General features: G+C 33.6%; 2 protein-coding genes across 2 annotated transcripts; one reads left to right on the top strand and one right to left on the bottom strand.

The window, feature by feature from the left end:
* Positions 1 to 490: 490 nt before the first annotated feature.
* Positions 491 to 15,624, top strand: LOC21395728 (protein DETOXIFICATION 43). The gene is made up of 15 exons (XM_024170246.1): positions 491 to 536; positions 4,932 to 5,059; positions 5,211 to 5,332; positions 5,438 to 5,731; positions 5,838 to 6,022; positions 6,216 to 6,351; positions 6,459 to 6,555; positions 6,726 to 6,826; positions 6,937 to 7,100; positions 7,257 to 7,328; positions 7,514 to 7,630; positions 7,966 to 8,061; positions 8,212 to 8,333; positions 8,556 to 8,592; positions 15,451 to 15,624. The coding sequence occupies exons 2-15, from the start codon at positions 4,980 to 4,982 to the stop codon at positions 15,535 to 15,537; spliced, it is 1,710 nt and encodes a 569-aa protein (XP_024026014.1). The 5' UTR covers positions 491 to 536; positions 4,932 to 4,979; the 3' UTR covers positions 15,538 to 15,624.
* LOC21395727 (zinc finger CCCH domain-containing protein 30) lies at positions 15,616 to 16,541 on the bottom strand. The gene is made up of 2 exons (XM_024170233.1): positions 15,751 to 16,541; positions 15,616 to 15,676 (listed from the first exon to the last, which is right to left on the bottom strand). Exons 1-2 carry the CDS (start codon positions 16,539 to 16,541, stop codon positions 15,616 to 15,618), a joined length of 852 nt encoding a protein of 283 aa, XP_024026001.1.
* Positions 16,542 to 18,410: the final 1,869 nt, after the last annotated feature.

Raw genomic sequence — 18,410 nt, 5'->3', positions numbered from 1 at the left:
ATTTTAAATTGTAAGTGGGTTTGCCCTGGATTATTCATGCTATATTTTTGTAAAGTTAGATTCATGTCATTGTCACACTAGATACCCTTCTTCTTGTCGTAAAAAATTGGGAAAGAGATTAGTAACCCTTTTTATATTAAGATTAATAATAACCTCTTATCGGTTCTTAAATTATTCTCAATTTTCGTGTCTATCGCATAAAAATAAAAACAAAAATAAAAGGAGTCTCGTTAAAGGATCATGAAAACTTTGTGTCACATCTCTCTCTCTCTCTCTCTCTCTCTCTCTCTCTCTCTCTCTCTCTCTCTCTCTCTCTCTCTCTCTCTCTCTCTTGCTTATGCCTTTAATTTTCTTAATGGTTAAAGTCTTTAAGAGGAGCAAAGGAAAAGAGCACCTATAAAGCCCAAGTGTTGTTGGTAGAATTCGCTGCATTGTGAGCGAGCCAAAGTTGATAGAGCAAGAGAAAAGCTTTGAATTTGCTAATCTCTTCCCAGAGGACGTCTCTTCCCAGAGGACGTAACAAAGGCATATTAAAGGTATGCACACGTTGATTCTTTCACACACACACACACACACACACATATATATATATATATATATATCACATTAAGTACTTCTGACTAGTTTATATCACTCGTAAAATTGTGAGTTATGATAATCATTTAGTTATAATACTGCATGATCAGCTTAATTCGTTCTTCTCCATATTCCTTAATTATTTGCAGAAGTGCTTCCGAAGCTCATTTGATCCCTATGCTTTTTTTTTTTCTAATATATATCTCGCATACATACATATAGATACAATACATATATATATATATATATACATGCATATTCATCACCACGAAACTCATTTGTTGACTGATTTTATGGTTTTCATGTTACGCTTCTCTGATGCATATGATAAGCATGCATGCATATTGCATTACTATAACTCTTCTAATATAAAATAAACGATCTAATCGATATATATAATTACTCATAGTTATTTGGAGCTTGAAGTTCGTCGTTTAAATTTTCTATATTATGACCTTACATCATAAATTTCCGATGGGAATTTGATTATAATTGCATGACTAGATTATGGGAATACACTAAATTAGTGGTACACTTTTTTTTCCCTTTTTTTTATTTGGCTAATCTAGTGGTAGAATCCAATTAATATTGCCGATTGATTGCTGACAACTCTTTCACTACCCCAAACAAGTACGGTGGTGGGGTGGACTTCGCTAAATCTGGTGATTTTATTTGCAAAGAAAATAACAATTTTGTCTTGGTACGGATATAATATATATATATATTTGTGTATGTGTGTGGATCACCACCTACTCCATTTTCATTGCTCTGTATTTTATCCTCATTGCCAATATATTTGATAATTATAACTTGGTGCAATCCATATCACAATTAGTTTCTCCAAGTAGTACATATTATATATCCCCAATTAGCTACTAGTGGAACTAGTACACTCGTATGCTTCTATATATTTCCTTCATTTATATATGTATCTTACATCATTTTCATTTTTTGTTGATCTTTATCAATATTTGGCTGTCTAGCTAGCAAATTAGACTAGTTTTCCAAGTATGCGAAGTTTTTGCCACAAGTTAATGATCACGCAATCCTATAATTAAGTCGGTGCTTAAGAAATACGAAAACAAGTACTTAGTTTGCTAACTGGAATACCTTTTTATATGACTTGGAGCACTCAATATATACATATAGAGGTTATTTTACACATTAATCTCTAATTTTGTACGGCTTTAGCAAGTGATTCTTTAAATTTTTTATTTTGATAAGTGACTCTCTCAACTTGTAAAATTGTTATAATATGTCCTATTTTGAACGAAGATTGTGTGAAATTAATGTCGAAAAAATGTATTCGACGAAAAATTCTAACGTGATAAATTCAAATGTAACATAAATTTTTTATTCCTCAATTTTAATCCCTTAAATCTAATAAAAAATTTGAAACAAATTTAGTAAAATGAGGTATATTGTAACAATTTTATAAGTTCCAAGAGTTGATTTTCAAAATTGAAAGTTTAGGATAATTTGCTAAATTACGACAAGTTCAGAAGATAATTGTGTGTGTATGTAGACTCAATATAAATATTTAAAATTTTATAAAGGAAGGAAGTGATAATGGTTTCTCTGTTGTCTGCAGTGGAGTGGCCACATGATTTTGTTTCTAGAAATCGTAAATTCTTCTGTATATTGCTCACTCAGGATCCAAAACACTGGGGTTGTTCTTTTACCCTTTTTGAGTTAGGTGACTTGAGTGTAGATTTTAAGTTAAGTTTGACTTATAACTTGAGTTGAAGTTGTAACTTGAGTTTGTGTTTGGTCGTGTACATTTGAGTTATGGTTTGAGATAAGAATCTTTTTGAGTTTGTGTTTGAGTGAGTCCAAACTTGAATTTGTATTTAGATAGTATTTTAATAAAAACTCAATGCTGATGGAAAATTTTAATAGGATATATGGGTGGGGTTTTATTCGTCTTTTTGTTGTCAATGCATAGAAAAAAAATCATTTCAATCAGAATTAAAACGAAAAAGTTATAGCATTTTTAAAAATAAAAAAAATATTGTTTATTAATTTGAGTTTGAGTTTCTGAACTCGAGTTGAAGGGGAAACTTGAACTCGAGTAATAGTCTCAAACTCGAGTTTAAACTTAAAAAAACATGAATTTAAATAAAGTTGTAACTCGAGTTATTTTTTTAAAATTTTTAACTCAAAAAAAAAGCTGTCGAACAGCCCTCAACTTTTGAAACTTTTTTTATTGGTTTTCATAATTATTAGGAGTACACATAGATATTAATATTCTTCATATACAGTACATGCATTTGAGAATCCGGATGGTATAAGAAGTACCTGGGACAGGTAATCTATAAATATTATATATATTTCCGTATATGTTCTATATAATTTGTTTATTATTCACTTTCAGTACTGACGAAGTTTCCAAGCTCTTTATATTAGACATTTATATAAAAGGACAAATTACAGTTCAAGATATGATCTTTCTTAGGAACTTCATTTGAGATCAATAATAATGCAATATATATATATATATATATATATATCTATATATACATACTTGTAGCATTTTGTTCTCGGACTTATATATATTAATTGTATTTCCGTCGTTTTAACTTAATCATGTCGTATCCACACGTCATGTCATGATATGCATGTATCATATATTGATGACAATCTACCATTTCTCTTGCTACCCCTTTTCTAAGTCTTCTTTATTATTGTTTTCTTTTTAATTATTCTCAATTAATGTTGAATACGTGATTACTGCCAGTCTAATTTAGTTCTTATTTTTCATTATATTATTTAATTAAGTGAACAACTGGTCCACTCTGATTCTATGGTAAAAGATTAATAGATTAAAAAAAAAATCTATAAGATAGTTGAATGTACATATCATAGCACAAAATAGTAATTTATTTTTTTTTACTATTTATTAGAACCTAATTTTGAAGAGATGGGAATAATCTTCTTTAATTTCAGAGGAAGGTTCATATAGACATATATATCGACAAAGAAAAGTAACTCTTTTCATACGTGATTTTCCTTGAGAGATGTATTGAAAAAGCTTGGCCGATGTTGGTCTTAGATGAGCTACCTAGAAGCTATACATTTCTTTAATAATATTCAGTTTATGAAATTATCAGGGGACTACTGAACCAAGGGAGGTTCATGCCATATCTAAGTTGATCTTCCCAATATTATATCCTATTCATATATATGTACTGTTATATATATATATATATATATATATTATGTATGGCCTAACTAAATTTTTGTCCATGTTTGAATCTTGATTTGCCATGTTTCCAAATCTTCTATTACTATATATTATTATTAGACTATGAGTCCAATAAGTACTACCCGTTTTACTTGAGACCACTTTCCAAACTCATTCAAAGTCCACATATTCTAATGAACTCTCATTCCTACTACAATGACTTGCGCAAAAGAAACAAAAAGAAATGGATTATAACCACCCAAAAAAATGGGAAAAAACACACAATAGGACACCACAACTAATAGAATGTGGTGCCCATCTACGGGCCATATGTTACAAACCCCGTCTTTTATCGTGTGTAGTGTTCTACACCACATGTGCCTTATAATATTGTTTGCATTTTAATGATTTATATTAGAAAATTTATTATTCATTATAATCATGAAAATTACATTACAGTATATATGTGAATACATTAACACTACACAGGTGCACACAGTGATGTAATACCATTGACGATAAGTAGTGAAAAATACTTAGGAACACCATTAATGTTAAGCACCAGAATTAATAGAGAGTGGACCCCACGTTCTATTAGTGTTAAGCACCATAATTAATAGAGAGTGTGAACACTGCTTATGCTTTTTAGTATTGTATCCCAAATCACTCCAAGCCATGCCATCATGTCCGGCCGTATTTTAAGCAAAGACAAAATTACGTTGGAGAATACTACTATTCAATGATGTTTGTGCACAGTTAAACTTAAGCATAACTGAGGAAGGTTGTACTCTAACAAAGATTTATAAAACCATGAATTTTCCTTTTGATTTGTACAATGTTTTTACGTGTTTGTACCTCGCGAGTCGTGTCACATTCCTGGGCGGTATTTCTCAGATTTCACTTTTGTACTTTTCTTCTCCAAATACAGCATAATTTGATTATACAAGTTCTGATAAATCTTTTTAACTTTGCTATTCAAAAGCACGGTTACTTTTTCTCTGGTGAAGCAATTATTTCTTCTGATATTAATTTATCGCCTCATTTAGTGATCTCTTCTGAGAAAAGTACTACTTGTCATGCATGCATTGCCATGTAATTTGAATGCTTAATCTCATCTTTTTTTACACCTCTTTTAAGTTAATCTTGTTCTTATCCTCTTTAAACTCTCCAGTATATATAGAGTTGAAGATTAAATCTTTGAAAGACATCTTATAACTTTATGGCCGACAATGGAGATAATTTGCAAATAACAAAGAGCAAGTGGAATTTGCCTGTTGGTGTGTTCTTCAGAGATGCAAGGTAAAGTTTTGAATCTGTTTTGATTATCGATATGGATATAGATTAAAGGGTGTGAGTGTGGATTTACCGCTAAGTTATATAATGCTGTAACCCAAGTTAATAATATTGATTAGTGGATGATTAATTGTTGTTAAACGAATGTGATTATCAGGCTTGTTTTCAAATGGGATTCACTTGGGAAGGAGATACTTGGAATGGCCGTCCCTGCGGCATTGGCTGTGGCTGCTGATCCTATAGCTTCACTAATTGACACTGCATTCATTGGCCATATTGGTATAGTTTTTGTTTGTTTAATTGTGTTTCTATGATCTATTTTGATTTTTAAAATGAAAATACTCTTTTTCTCGGATTTTCATCATGTTGTGTTTTTGTTTACAGGACCCGTGGAGCTTGCAGCCGCCGGGGTGTCCATCGCGTTGTTCAACCAAGCATCAAGGATCACCATTTTCCCACTCGTCAGCATCACAACCTCCTTTGTTGCTGAGGAAGACACTTTTGCCAATATGAAAATGAAAGCGGGCCAAGTTGAAAATTTAGAAGACGAAATGCTCGACGGCTTGGAGAAAGGCGCGGCCAAGGAAGGAGTAGTTGAGAAGGGGCCTAATGGAGATGACAAACTTGAGAATGCAAAAGACACCACTAATTCAAAAGATTCGGCACCAGAGAATATTGGTACTCTTTCTTTTGCCCTTTCACTGATGTATTCATTTGTTGTCATTTGAAAGTTGTTTATTTTTCTTGGGTGATTTCTTGATTGGTTTTCTAATGCGAACCACAGCGCGCGAGTTTCCTTTGGTGACGAATAGCAGCAACGTCGAGAAGAAAGCCAAACTGCACAAGGGACAGAGACATATTGCTTCAGCATCCACAGCACTCATTTTCGGTGTAATACTCGGCCTTTTGCAGGCTATTTTCCTAATGTTTGGAGCCAGAACTCTCCTGGGTGTAATGGGAGTCAAACATGTAAGTTTTGTTTTTTCAATATTACACAAACAGTTTGCTCCTTCTTTTGACTCAAATATTTGATGCAATATGTAATAATCTCTATTCTCTTTTAATTGGGACATACAAAAATTATGAGTTATATATATATATATATATATATTGTGATGACAGAATTAATAAGATTCTCTCGATCTTTTGGTTGAATATATAGAACTCTCCCATGCTAGCCCCAGCAGAGAAGTACTTGGTAACAAGATCATTTGGTGCCCCGGCAGTTCTTCTAACTTTGGCCATGCAAGGGATTTTTAGAGGGTTTAAGGACACAACAACTCCTTTATATGTCATTGGTATCTACCTCTTTTTAACATATATATTAGAAAACTGTCTCAATTTTTCCTGAACACAATCCATTTCCAATCTTCACTAATCTGGTCTTAACTACTACTTATGACAGTTTGTGGATACGCATTGAACATCGCCCTCGACCCGCTGCTTATCTTCGTCTGCGGTTTGGGGATCAGAGGTGCAGCCATTGCTCATGTTCTTTCTCAGTGAGTAGAGTCCTTCCTTGTAATGGTATTGGTGATATATTTTTGGCTAACAAAATGTAATTATAATTTAACTACGCACTGCTTTTTAATTAGCACCGTACGTATGACAAAACTTAATTACGCTATATATAATATAGCAGTTCTAATATTTGATGATTATATCATTTCAGGTACTTGATGGCGCTAGTCCTCTTCTTAATACTAATGAGAAAAGTTGACCTTTTACCCCCAAGTCTAAAAGATTTGCAGTTTGGCCGGTTTCTCAAAAACGGTAATTAATTAATACTAATTAGCAGCCAAATTGAACTCCACAGTTACTTAGAAGAGACTAATGTTTTTCTTGATTTTTGATTGTTATGGTTAATTTTTTTGGAACTGCAGGCTTTTTCTTGTTGGCAAGGGTGATAGCCGTGACGTTTTGTGTGACGTTGGCCGCGTCTTTGGCTGCGAGGCTCGGAGCAACTCCCATGGCGGCATTCCAGACTTGCTTGCAGGTCTGGATGACATCTTCTCTTCTCGCCGACGGTTTGGCCGTCGCCGTTCAGGTAAAAACTTTAGTCATTGCCACAAAGAAACACGTCTTTCTAATGACTAATAAAAATAGTACTACTAATTAAACTCTCTCAACTGATTCAAAAGTTTTTTATTTTATATTTTTTCATGCCATAACATGTTCTTTGTTAATTTGCCTTATGTAATAGGCCGTTCTAGCTTGCTCATTCGCTGAGAAAGACTATAAGAAGGCCACAGCTGCTGCTAGTCGTGTAGTACAGGTACTATAAAATAACAGATTTTATTATATATAAATAAAGTTTTTTTTTTTTTTTTTTTATAGAAAAAGGAATATATAAAGCTTGTAAGTAAAGCATTATTACAAACTACAAAGGAACAACCAATATTGATCATTATACATATAATGAAAGGGACTTTTTTTTTTTTTTTTTTTTGGGTACTGCAGATGAGTTTTGTTCTAGGTCTGGGGCTCACTCTTGTAGTAGGAGTTGGTTTGTATTTTGGAGCTGGAATCTTCTCCAGAGATGTCCACGTTTTGCACCTCATTAGAATTGGCCTTCCGGTAAAATTTTATTTCTTATCTTTCTACATTTATTTTATAGGTTAACCCTGCCAATAATGCAAAGTTCTCGACTGTTCAATTTCCATTTTGTTCTTTTAAATTATAACCTTATCATTTAAACATAATTTTGATATGATCTGTCACCACCTTTATAATTCTAATTGGGTATTTTTGGAAAAAAAAAAAAAAAAGTGATATTCAATCCGACGGGGTTGAATCCTACCACGAAATCAAATTTAAGAAACAAGAAATATTCTAAATTGTAAATATTGTAATGATTTTAATATTATTTTATTAACCAGATCTTAATTATCCTTGTATTTTGCCGAAAACAGTTTGTTGCAGCTACACAACCCATCAATTCATTGTCGTTTGTCTTTGATGGAGTGAACTTTGGAGCATCTGACTTTGCATATTCTGCATACTCATTGGTACACAACTTATATCACTATTTCCCTTTCGTCCACACAAATCCAATAGACTATAATAATCCATTTTCAGTACCATTTAAACTTATATATATATATATATATGTATGTATGTATATGCTGATGTCCAATTTTTCTTGTTTTAATGATCAGGTCCTTGTGGCCATAGCAAGCATTACATCCTTAATTATGCTCGACAAAAGCAAAGGTTTTGTTGGAATTTGGATTGCTCTCACCATCTATATGGGCCTTCGCACCTTTGCTGGTGTATGGAGGTAATTTTTTTTTTTTATTTAAATTACTATTTTTAATGTCTAGTATATTTGTAAGATTGTCATTAAGTAAAATCATGAATATGTAATACCCCATTTAATACTATACTTTTTTTATTTTTATTTTTTTTTGGGAAAAATTTTATACTTGTAATAAAAATAAATAAAAATAAAAGTTAATTTATATGAAGTACTTGATTAAATGGGTTGCCGTTACTTTTGCAGGATGGGAACTGGAACGGGACCTTGGCGTTTTCTAAGGGCTCCATTGGAAGCATAAACTTATTGATACCCTCTCTAGTCTAGATCCAATTTAGCTCTGCAATATTGATGTGATTGTTAGTGTTGGGACTTTTAACATATTTTATATATATACATATATATATATATATAGTGTCTGGCTTATAAATTATGTTTGTATTTATTTTACTGTGTTATAATTTCCTCCCCACGTATCTTTCATTTGGAGGGGATTGATTTTGGGAAGGACTACTCCCCCTCTCTTATCTTATGTATGATTTTAGTTTTTTTAAAAAGAAAATAAAAATGACGAGAGCTTTACAAAATACGTCCTTTATGTTAATGTACATAGATACATACATATATATATATATAGTATTATGTATCTGTATTGGTAATATGCGCTAAATTTATTTTTTCTTAAACAACTACAGTCAAGGCATTCATATGACGCCGTTTTAGTTGAAAAAATATCTGAACAGTAAATGGTTTCTCGAAATGAAAAGAAAAGAAAAACATTAAAAAAAAAAAAAGGAAAAAGTGAACAGAGAGTGATTTTCGATCAAAACTACGTCGTTTTGGTCGAAATTAGTGAAGCCTATTGACATTTTTATATATAGGATATTTGATTTTGGGAAGGACTACTCCCCCTTTCTTATCTTGTGTATGATTTTAGTTTTTTAAAAAATAAAATAAAAACGACAAGAGCTTTACAAAATACGTACTTAACGTTATATATATATATATATGTACGGTTAGAAATGGTGTCCTAAAAATATGAGATGTAATAGGATATTTATTATTTATTTAATAAAATAGTTTATTTATTATTTTATGTGCATATATTTTTGAATATTTTATGAATATCAGTGAAAATTCAATGATTATTTATGTGACCTTAAATATTGTATATAAATGTTATATGCGAGAGGATAATATTTAAGGATAATAATCAAAATGATATTCGTAATGAATTTAATTAAAGTTCAGAATCTTTAATTAAAACATTACTAATACAGATCATTCCCATTTAGAATGGAACGGTGTTATCCGCACTGTTAATATTATAAGATATTGAATGAGTGTATTTCGCATAATGAGATTATGTGAAACAGGGACACAAACACAATATGAATTTCTGATAATTTTCGGTTAAGTATAAAAATTCTAATTGAGTCTGTTGATGGTCACATATAGAACGATCTTAATCATGAGTTCTTAACAGACTCATATTTATGAATTTGTATCTTTTGATTTATTCAGTCTGAATTTTGAGATCCTGAATCATATTTTTTGTATTTTAGAGGCATAATGAAATAAGTAATCAAAAATATTATTATACAATATAAAATCCATTCCTTCATAAACCGTCTTATTAATACCCTTAACAAAGGAAAAAGAAAAAAAGGATAGCAAGTTGGGACTAAATACATACCAATTTTTTGAAAGTGATCGGAAGGAAACTCTAATTTATATATATAATAAGTATGTATGTGCACGCATTATTATAAATATGTATGCATTATTTTTCCTTTCAATTTGAACGGAAATATTTGAACTCTACAATATACTTTATGATGGAGTTATGACGTACTAAATGTGGTTTAACTTTAACATAAAGTGGAAAGTCACGTCCTTAAATGTGACATCTTGTTTAGTTAGTCCGAGTAGTGGCGAAGCCGCCAAGCTTATAGGACAAGTGGGGCTGCTCCCATTGACTTTTTTCGTTTTAATTTTAACTTTAAAATTTCTACTTCTCTTATTTTGTCCCCACTCAAAATTAATAATCTCATATTAACCCCCCTAAAATGAAGATATTATGTGGTATTTTCAAAACATAAAAATCTCATTGTATGTTTTATGATTTTTTTGATATTATGTCTTATTTAGATTGTTTGAAATTTTAAGGTTCATTTTGTTTAAATTTACTATATTTTCCTTTATAAAGTACTCATGTGAGCCACATATGATTAAAATTATTGAAATATTGATGCCCTACTGTCAAAAGTATCAAATTTACAATTCAAAAAAAAAATTTGTGTCATTTTGAGTTGTATTGATAAAATAAGACAATTGTTATTTTCAGGGATCAATTTAAAATTAGTCATTTTATATTTTTTTTGTTAGTTATTTCTAAAAAAAAATAAAGAATTAGTATATGCCCCACTGAATTCAATGGCTGGCTCCACCACTGTAGAGTGAAAACGTTAATATTCTAGTCGTTTGTAGTTACTTTTTATTTTCTTTATTTATTTTCTTTATTTAAAGTACTTTTTATATTTGTTATCCTCGTCATACGAATATATAGGTTTTTTAAAAAACATCTTATCATTTGGTTATGTTGATGTTTTTTTTATATTGTTGCTTTCATTATCCGAGGTCGTTTCTATGAGTTGTCGTTTCTTCATATAACTTGCAGTTTTTGAGGTCCTTTTCGACATTGTCGATCACAGTGTTTCATCTGCGATGTCGTTTCGCTGGATGTTCTTTCTTAGGCTTGGCCCCAGCCTTACTCTGGCGAGATAATCAGGAAGAGTACCACAAAAAGCAGTTGTGGATTGAGTTATACCAGAAACAGTAAAACTATTACAAAATATGCCATGGATCAAGTTTTTATTTATGTAAATAGACCATTTTGTCCTTCATTGCATAAGGTTTCGTTTTTTACTTCTTAGGCCCCATTCATTTCACCGTTTTGAGTTTAGAATTCGAGTTTTGTTAGTGTTGGAACTTTGGGCTGGCGGGCCTGTCCGAAGCCTAAATTTTTCGAGCTGAGCAGGCAGGCCCAAATGCCAGACCGTCCAACTCCATTTTTGGGCTCAGACCGTTGGCGCCCGACCCGACCCGAAGCCAGAACTGCCCAACTCCAACGGCTCTCTCTTTTTTCTTTTTTTTTCTTTACCGTTGCCCGATTTTCGGCCCAAACCCGACCCGTCGAGACAAAAAATAACCGTTGGATCCGAATTTAAGGAAAACAAAATCAATTTTTTAACCAAAAAATTTCCTTATAAATACCCCTCATCCCTCACACATTTTCCTCACACAAACTCTCTTAATCTCTCTCAATTTCTTTCAATCTCACACAAATTTCCCTATGAATTACCATGGGCCCTGGATTATTAACAAGTAAAAATTACAACAAAATGAGAATTCAATGCAGAAAAAAATAATAATAACAAACAGGAGAATCCAATTTTGTTATGCCAATACCTTTGGTTATTATGCTCTTTTAACTATAATTTTACGCATTACAATCAAGCAAGTTTCACAACGTAGTTACCATTATATGTACTTGTTTAGTCATGCACGATATATATATATATATATTCATAAATATAAAAATAATATATATGGACTTTTTGTAGTATTAGATTGGTGGAATAGTCTCAATCATAATAACATTTAAGTTGCACCGATATTAAAAAGGCCAGATATCAAGATAATTAATTATCTCTTATGATTATTATACCTTTTTAACATTCGTATTATGTATAATAACTAAATTAAATTTAACAATAGTCTGAGATATTTTTTTTCTTTTTTTTATTACATTTTTTTAAAACGTATGTTCAGTTATATAAATATAATGTTACATTTGTATTTGTATATGTTATACAATAATGGGACCGTAAACAAAGCCATATGCATACAAATATCTATTTATTTACCTATCTATACTATATAGATGGTAATCTTTACGTGAAATAAACTATTTTGTTTCGCCAGTTTGAGAGTGTTTTAGCATTAGATTTATTTTTAAATCATCTTATCTGTAATAAGAGTAGTTCTGTTATTTGCATAAATTAACTATTAAAAAACAACTTCATGGTTGAAAACACTCTCACTATTAAAAAACAACTTATGATTTATTTAATTAATAGATTCATATCATGATTTGAATTATGATTCATAATTCGTTATAATATTTTATCTCATAAAAAATACACGTAAATTAAAAATAATTTTAAATCATAATTTTAAATCTATAAACTAATCGTCCACTGATCAAATAAAATAGCTTACTCCACCGTAAAAATTGGCCAGATATACGATGAGAAGTGGAAAAACGAAGAATGCCGTAGCCATGTCCATGCATGTCCATACAGCTTGATGGTGACCCGTGCAAGTGTGTAAATATATATATATATATATATCGCTTCTTGGAACCCATCACATCATGCACTCGATGGTGGTTGTGATGACATTAATTAATGATATCTTTGCGACAACACTTTGGAAGGAAGCAAAACCTGGGTCATCTCCACCGACCTATACATGAGATTGACGATGATAACCCCCCAAACATTATCAATACTCACAAATTACTTTACTTCAATAAAAGTCCCACCCACCCACTTTATGGGATGTGTGGTTGGCATCCCAAAACGTTACATCTTTTCCCCAACACTTGGCCCCACATTTTCTAACCACTAAACCTAGCACATTTCTTAATTGTTTTGTGGGGTCTCTTCTCAAGAAAGATTACAAATAAAAAATAAAGTACGGCAGATATCTATTATAAGATATTACATAAGTTTAAACCATGTATTTTCATCAAATTATGTGTTAAATTATGTGTTTATATTTAAATTCTGTTTATTTCACGAATTTAAAATTTAAATTTTATTATAATAAAAAACTCTTAAAAATAATCACATTTAATTTTTTTATTATAATAAAAAAAATTCACTCAAATTAAAAATTTAAATCCAACATAACCCTTAATAATGATAGGATTATAATATAATTTAACTTTTCGAGTTGTGTGTGCACAAAGTGGTTTAGATAGAATTGTCAAAAAACAAAACAAGCATACAAGCAACTCCCATGAATAAAGCAACCTACTAACACGAAAGTGTTGCAATTCTTTTGTAGATCCCTTGAATCATAGTTACCGGGCAACGAATAGAGATAAACAAATAAATAAAGGCATTGATAAAGATAAAAATAAAACTTTAGTTCAGTTCTCCACAAAGTTCATCTCCTCCATTGTCCCAGTTCTTTGAAAAGTAGATTCTTTGAATCAGTCAATCCATGAAAGTGCGACGGAACAATACAAAATGAATATGGAGACAGAGAAAACTAAAACAAACAATAATAACAATAATAAAGGTATGATATATCAATAAAAAAATAACTTTGGTTCAGTTCTACACGGAAGTTCAGCTTCTCCATTGTCCGATTACTGAACTTGAAATGATACAATTCTAAAAGGTCCTTTTCTCTAGTCAAAATTACAGAAATTAAACTATTTAAAATATCGAATAAAAATGCTGATATGAAATACAAAGCTGTTGGTCTTGTTGTTGCTGACAGACTTGTAACTTCTTTGAAGAACAAATTAAGAGAAAAACGATGGCTAGAAAGAGAATAATGGAAGAAGAATAATACCTAAACCGACTGGTTCCTTAATTAATACTACTAGTCCCAGAGAGTCTTCTTCATCCTTCGACCTTTTCAGATCTCTGCTACAAAGAATATATATATATATTGTAAGAATTGAATAATCTTCTGAAACATTTTGAGTCTATTGTTACCTCTTTGATATCACCTGTTGTTGTTGTCGTCTCTCCAGAAAAGGACCCCGAGAAAGCAAGAAAAAATATGAAGCATATAATTGTATGTACCTTGGACTTACTTAAGATACCTACATCCAGGAGTAAAATGAATTCATTTTTCATCACTAGACTAAAGAGCTGATGATCAAGCAAGCTGCATCTGCTCAACCCAAGCTCCCAAAACAGAATGATCAATAGTTTCGACTTGCGAATTGGAATTCAGACCCTCACCACCGGATGCTGTGGCGGCGGCACCGTTAAGTGAAAGTGCCGCCTTATCTTTCATCATCTCAGGTGGAGATTCCCTCACAAGAGATTGGACCCACGACAAGTCTGGCTCCTCCCCATTGTTCCCAAGCTCAAAAGAAGACGATCTTCTCATTCGAGCATCATCGTCTCCGTTGACAGACCAGTCCAGCTTCCCATTGGGAGATCCCCATTTCGACCAAGAACTCACAGGAGAGCCGACAATGGATGATGTAGTATTGTTGGTTCCAAGGTCCCTCGAACTGAGGCTGCGTAGTTGGTGCTGGTGCTGGTGCTGGTGCTGGCTCTGGTGCTGGTTCTGGTGCTGGTGCTGGTGATGGTGATGGTGTTGGTGCTGGTGCTGGTGCTCACGTTGAGAAAACACCGAAAGCCGAGTACCCATTGGGGAGATTGGCTCCACACTCCTAGGTGACATCCTTCCAGGAGACTGAACACCAAATGAAGCCGGTAAAAGAGGGTGGTCAACTGTTTTTGGCGACAAAACAGTTGTGTTAATAGGTGATAACATGCTCTGCTGCTGTTGGAATTGATTTAGCACCGCTGACTTGTGAGTAGGGGAAAATGTGGAAGCAGCCAGATGATCAGAATACCGAGGCGATGAAGAGATCTCAGCAGAAAATAGCTCTTCCAGGTTTGAAGGTGTTAGTGTTTTAGACCGACAAGAACGGCTCAGCGAAGCAGAACTTAAACGAGGCTGTGAGATACAGTTCAGATCATTTAAGAGCTGTTGTTGGGCATCAAACTCGAGCAACATTTTCAAATCCTCAGGTGGGATGTCCCGGGCACTAAGTGAAGATCTTAGGCGGCTTGATTGGAGGTTGCTTCCGGGGAGATGAAGTGTTGGCACATTTGGCTGCGGCCAAGCAACTGATGACGGGGAAATACCATTGGCTGATGGAGACATGGGCTGCGCAAACGGGGAAGGAGACATGGCGGAGACTGATGAAGGGGAACCAGGCAAAAGGCTCAAAGCAGCAGCCACGTCCATGACACTCGGTCCAGATGCAGATGATGCACGTGGTGAAGGGACGGCAGATCCAGTGGAGACGTACAAGGGTCGAAGCTCTTCGGTTCTGTGCGCAAAAAAGCACACCCTTCTATTGCAGCTGGTGCCATCCTTGCAAAGCCGTGTCCGATATTGAGCAGGGTGAAGCCAGCACTCAAACACCCCATGAGCATATTCGCACAAATCTCCGCGCCTACAAGCCCCCTTCCGGAAATCAGGACAGGGAACGCAGCTGTAGTGGAACTTCCTTGGATCTCTCCTGCGAGCATTCTCTCCTGGATGAACAAACGGGCATTCAGTCCAATCATGCGAATATGCCCGCGAACACGGTCGAACCTTGAAGGAGAACATGCGGAACTCATCTGTTGCATAAATGCTGTTCTTGATGTCGGGGATGGACGGATCAATTGGATACTCTTTTTTCTCCAGTGTAGTGATAGGAGGCAGATCAGTCATCTTTGATGCAAGAGGTGATGAGATTGAGCCGGAAGGGGATCGCTCATTGTCTGGGGAAGAAGAACGCGATGAAGAATCGGTGTACTTTGAGCAATTAATAGACAGACGCAAACTCTGCTCGCCAACAGAGCCATCAGAAGCATCTTTTGACAGAAGCTCCTCAAGTGTAACCCTCATGTTTTGCAGCTTGGGATGAACAACAAGCACATCGACAGGGCAATGACCATTGGCATCCATCAAGTTTGGATCAGCACCAGCAGATAGAAGCAGCTTAATAACATCGGCAGCACAAACGGATCCACCAGAAGCAGCACAATGAAGGGCGGTGCTTTTGTGCAGGCCACAAGAGAGATTCACATCAACCTCTGAATATGAGAGTATAAGCTTCAGAACATCAACACTACCATAAGTGGCAGCAACCATCAGTGGAGTTCTATACTCGCGAACGATGTGCTTTGCACCTTTCCCGCGGGTGTACCACAGTGCAATCTCGTTGATTGAAGAAGCATCCCGATCAATCGAGCGCTTAAAGCCTTCAACATCATTGTTGGAAGCAAGTTCTAATAAACTGCTAAAAGACTCGTCAGCTTTAAGGGTTCCATTACTCATGTCTTTGGCGCTAGACTCAGTTTCAACCGTGGATGGAGTTGATGTAGATTTGGAACGCTCTGGACCACCGCACATACTTCAATTAGCTGAAAATTTCGCTTTAAGTTGCTGAAAAATCAAAAGAACCCAAAAGGAAGAAATTATGCAAGAGCCAATAAGATACCAACACATTCAGAAACTAAAAGGCTTCATAGCCCCAGTGAAGAAGAAAGATTAACAATATACTACGTAAAAGGCAGATTAATACCAGAAATCCTATTGGGCAAAAAATGCATGTTAAAACACTTTTTGGGTTTTCTTCAAACTAGAAACCAAGACCCAATAATAAGCCTAGAGCCAAAATGAAAGCAAACCCAAATTATAAATGTTTAGGAAATTTTCATCTACTCCAATAGTTTTCTAAATCCTAGAGACGCCCGATGTTAATTGTAAATAACAAGGAAATTCGGGAAAAAGAAGAATATATAAATAAATAAATGGACGCAGAGAATCTTAGCCAAGTCCAGATAACAAATCTGAAGTTAATCTAGAATCATCTAAAACGAATATATCACTGTCTTTGGCTTTTCTTATTCAAAGTTAGGAAACGTGAATTATTCTTATTCCCCTTCAAAAAAAAATTCTTAATCCGAAAAAAAAAGTACAATCTTACATGATATCAAAATCAGGCACCGAATAAATATAGCACTAACCACAATATGAATGTATTGACATGATATCAAATTCCAGATAAGAAAAAGATACCATTTCTTTCAACCCAAAAAAATAAAATTACCAACTTTAGAAAATGCAAAAGTAAACATTTATTCGCCAATATCCAAACTTGATATTCACGATTTGCTACACATATTAGTAAATAAACTCGTCCAAGGAGGCAAAGAAGAAAAAATATACTAAATTACTCCGAACAAAAAAAAAAGGTCAAAACTTTCGATTACTCAGCAAAATAAAAATCAGCAACAAAAAAAATCGATTATTAAGCAAAAATTTCGAGAGCTCAAGAGAGTAGGTCAAGTCAACGAAAAATCAAAAGTAATGCGATTTCAAGAACTAGAACATCAAATGCCAAACAAGAAAGTGATCACAGAGAATGCTATAAGAAGAAATTTTTCCAGATAAAACAACAGAAACAAACTAGAAACTTTTCACCAAAACAGAAAACTCACCGATTATTACGAGTATCTGAGAATACGACGATCAGCGAGAGATCTAAAAATGGAGTTAACGAATTAACGAATCGTCGATCTGAACAAGAAATGTTAAGAAACGAGAAGAAGAAGAAGAAGAAGATCTTAAGGAAGAGAAAGCTAGAGCTTCCATTGCCATCGATGAAAACGAGGAATCACACAAAGATAGTGAGAGAACTTGTAGAGAGAGAAAGCATCAAGACAGAGAGAGAGAGAGAGAGTAACGTCTCAGAAATGAAATTGAAGTGAAATGAAGAAGGAATCGGAATTTGGGTTTAATTTGGAGAAGAATTTAAGAAGAGAGAGAGTGAGGAGCATTGAAATGCACACCAAATGCGAATGAAATGTTGAAATTTGAGTGGGATTTTTTTTGCACTTCATTTCATTTTTCATGTAGGTGGTGTGGGCGTCAACTGATGGAGTTAAGTGGATTGGAATTTGGAGTTTGGATTCCGCCAATTATGTTTAAAGTGTTGTGTAGTGGATGGTCAATTATGGAGTCAAAATATTCAACACCAAATAATATAAATAAATATTTGTCAAAATAAGCATAAATCTTGAAAATACAAACCAATTAAAAATTGACACGTGTAAGTTGGTGTGTGAATTTATGTCTCGTTCGTTTCGCTGATTCGAGTTTTACTACAGTAAAAAGCTCTCACAAATAATCACATCTAACTTTTTTGTTACAGTAAAAAATTCTCATATAAAATTACATCTCAACTCAAATTTTAAACTCGAATCAGCGAAACGAATA

Source organism: Morus notabilis, unplaced genomic scaffold, assembly GCF_000414095.1.
Source record: "Morus notabilis unplaced genomic scaffold, ASM41409v2 Scaffold657, whole genome shotgun sequence".
NCBI lineage: Eukaryota > Viridiplantae > Streptophyta > Magnoliopsida > Rosales > Moraceae > Morus > Morus notabilis.
This window is presented reverse-complemented; position numbering and strand designations above follow the sequence as displayed.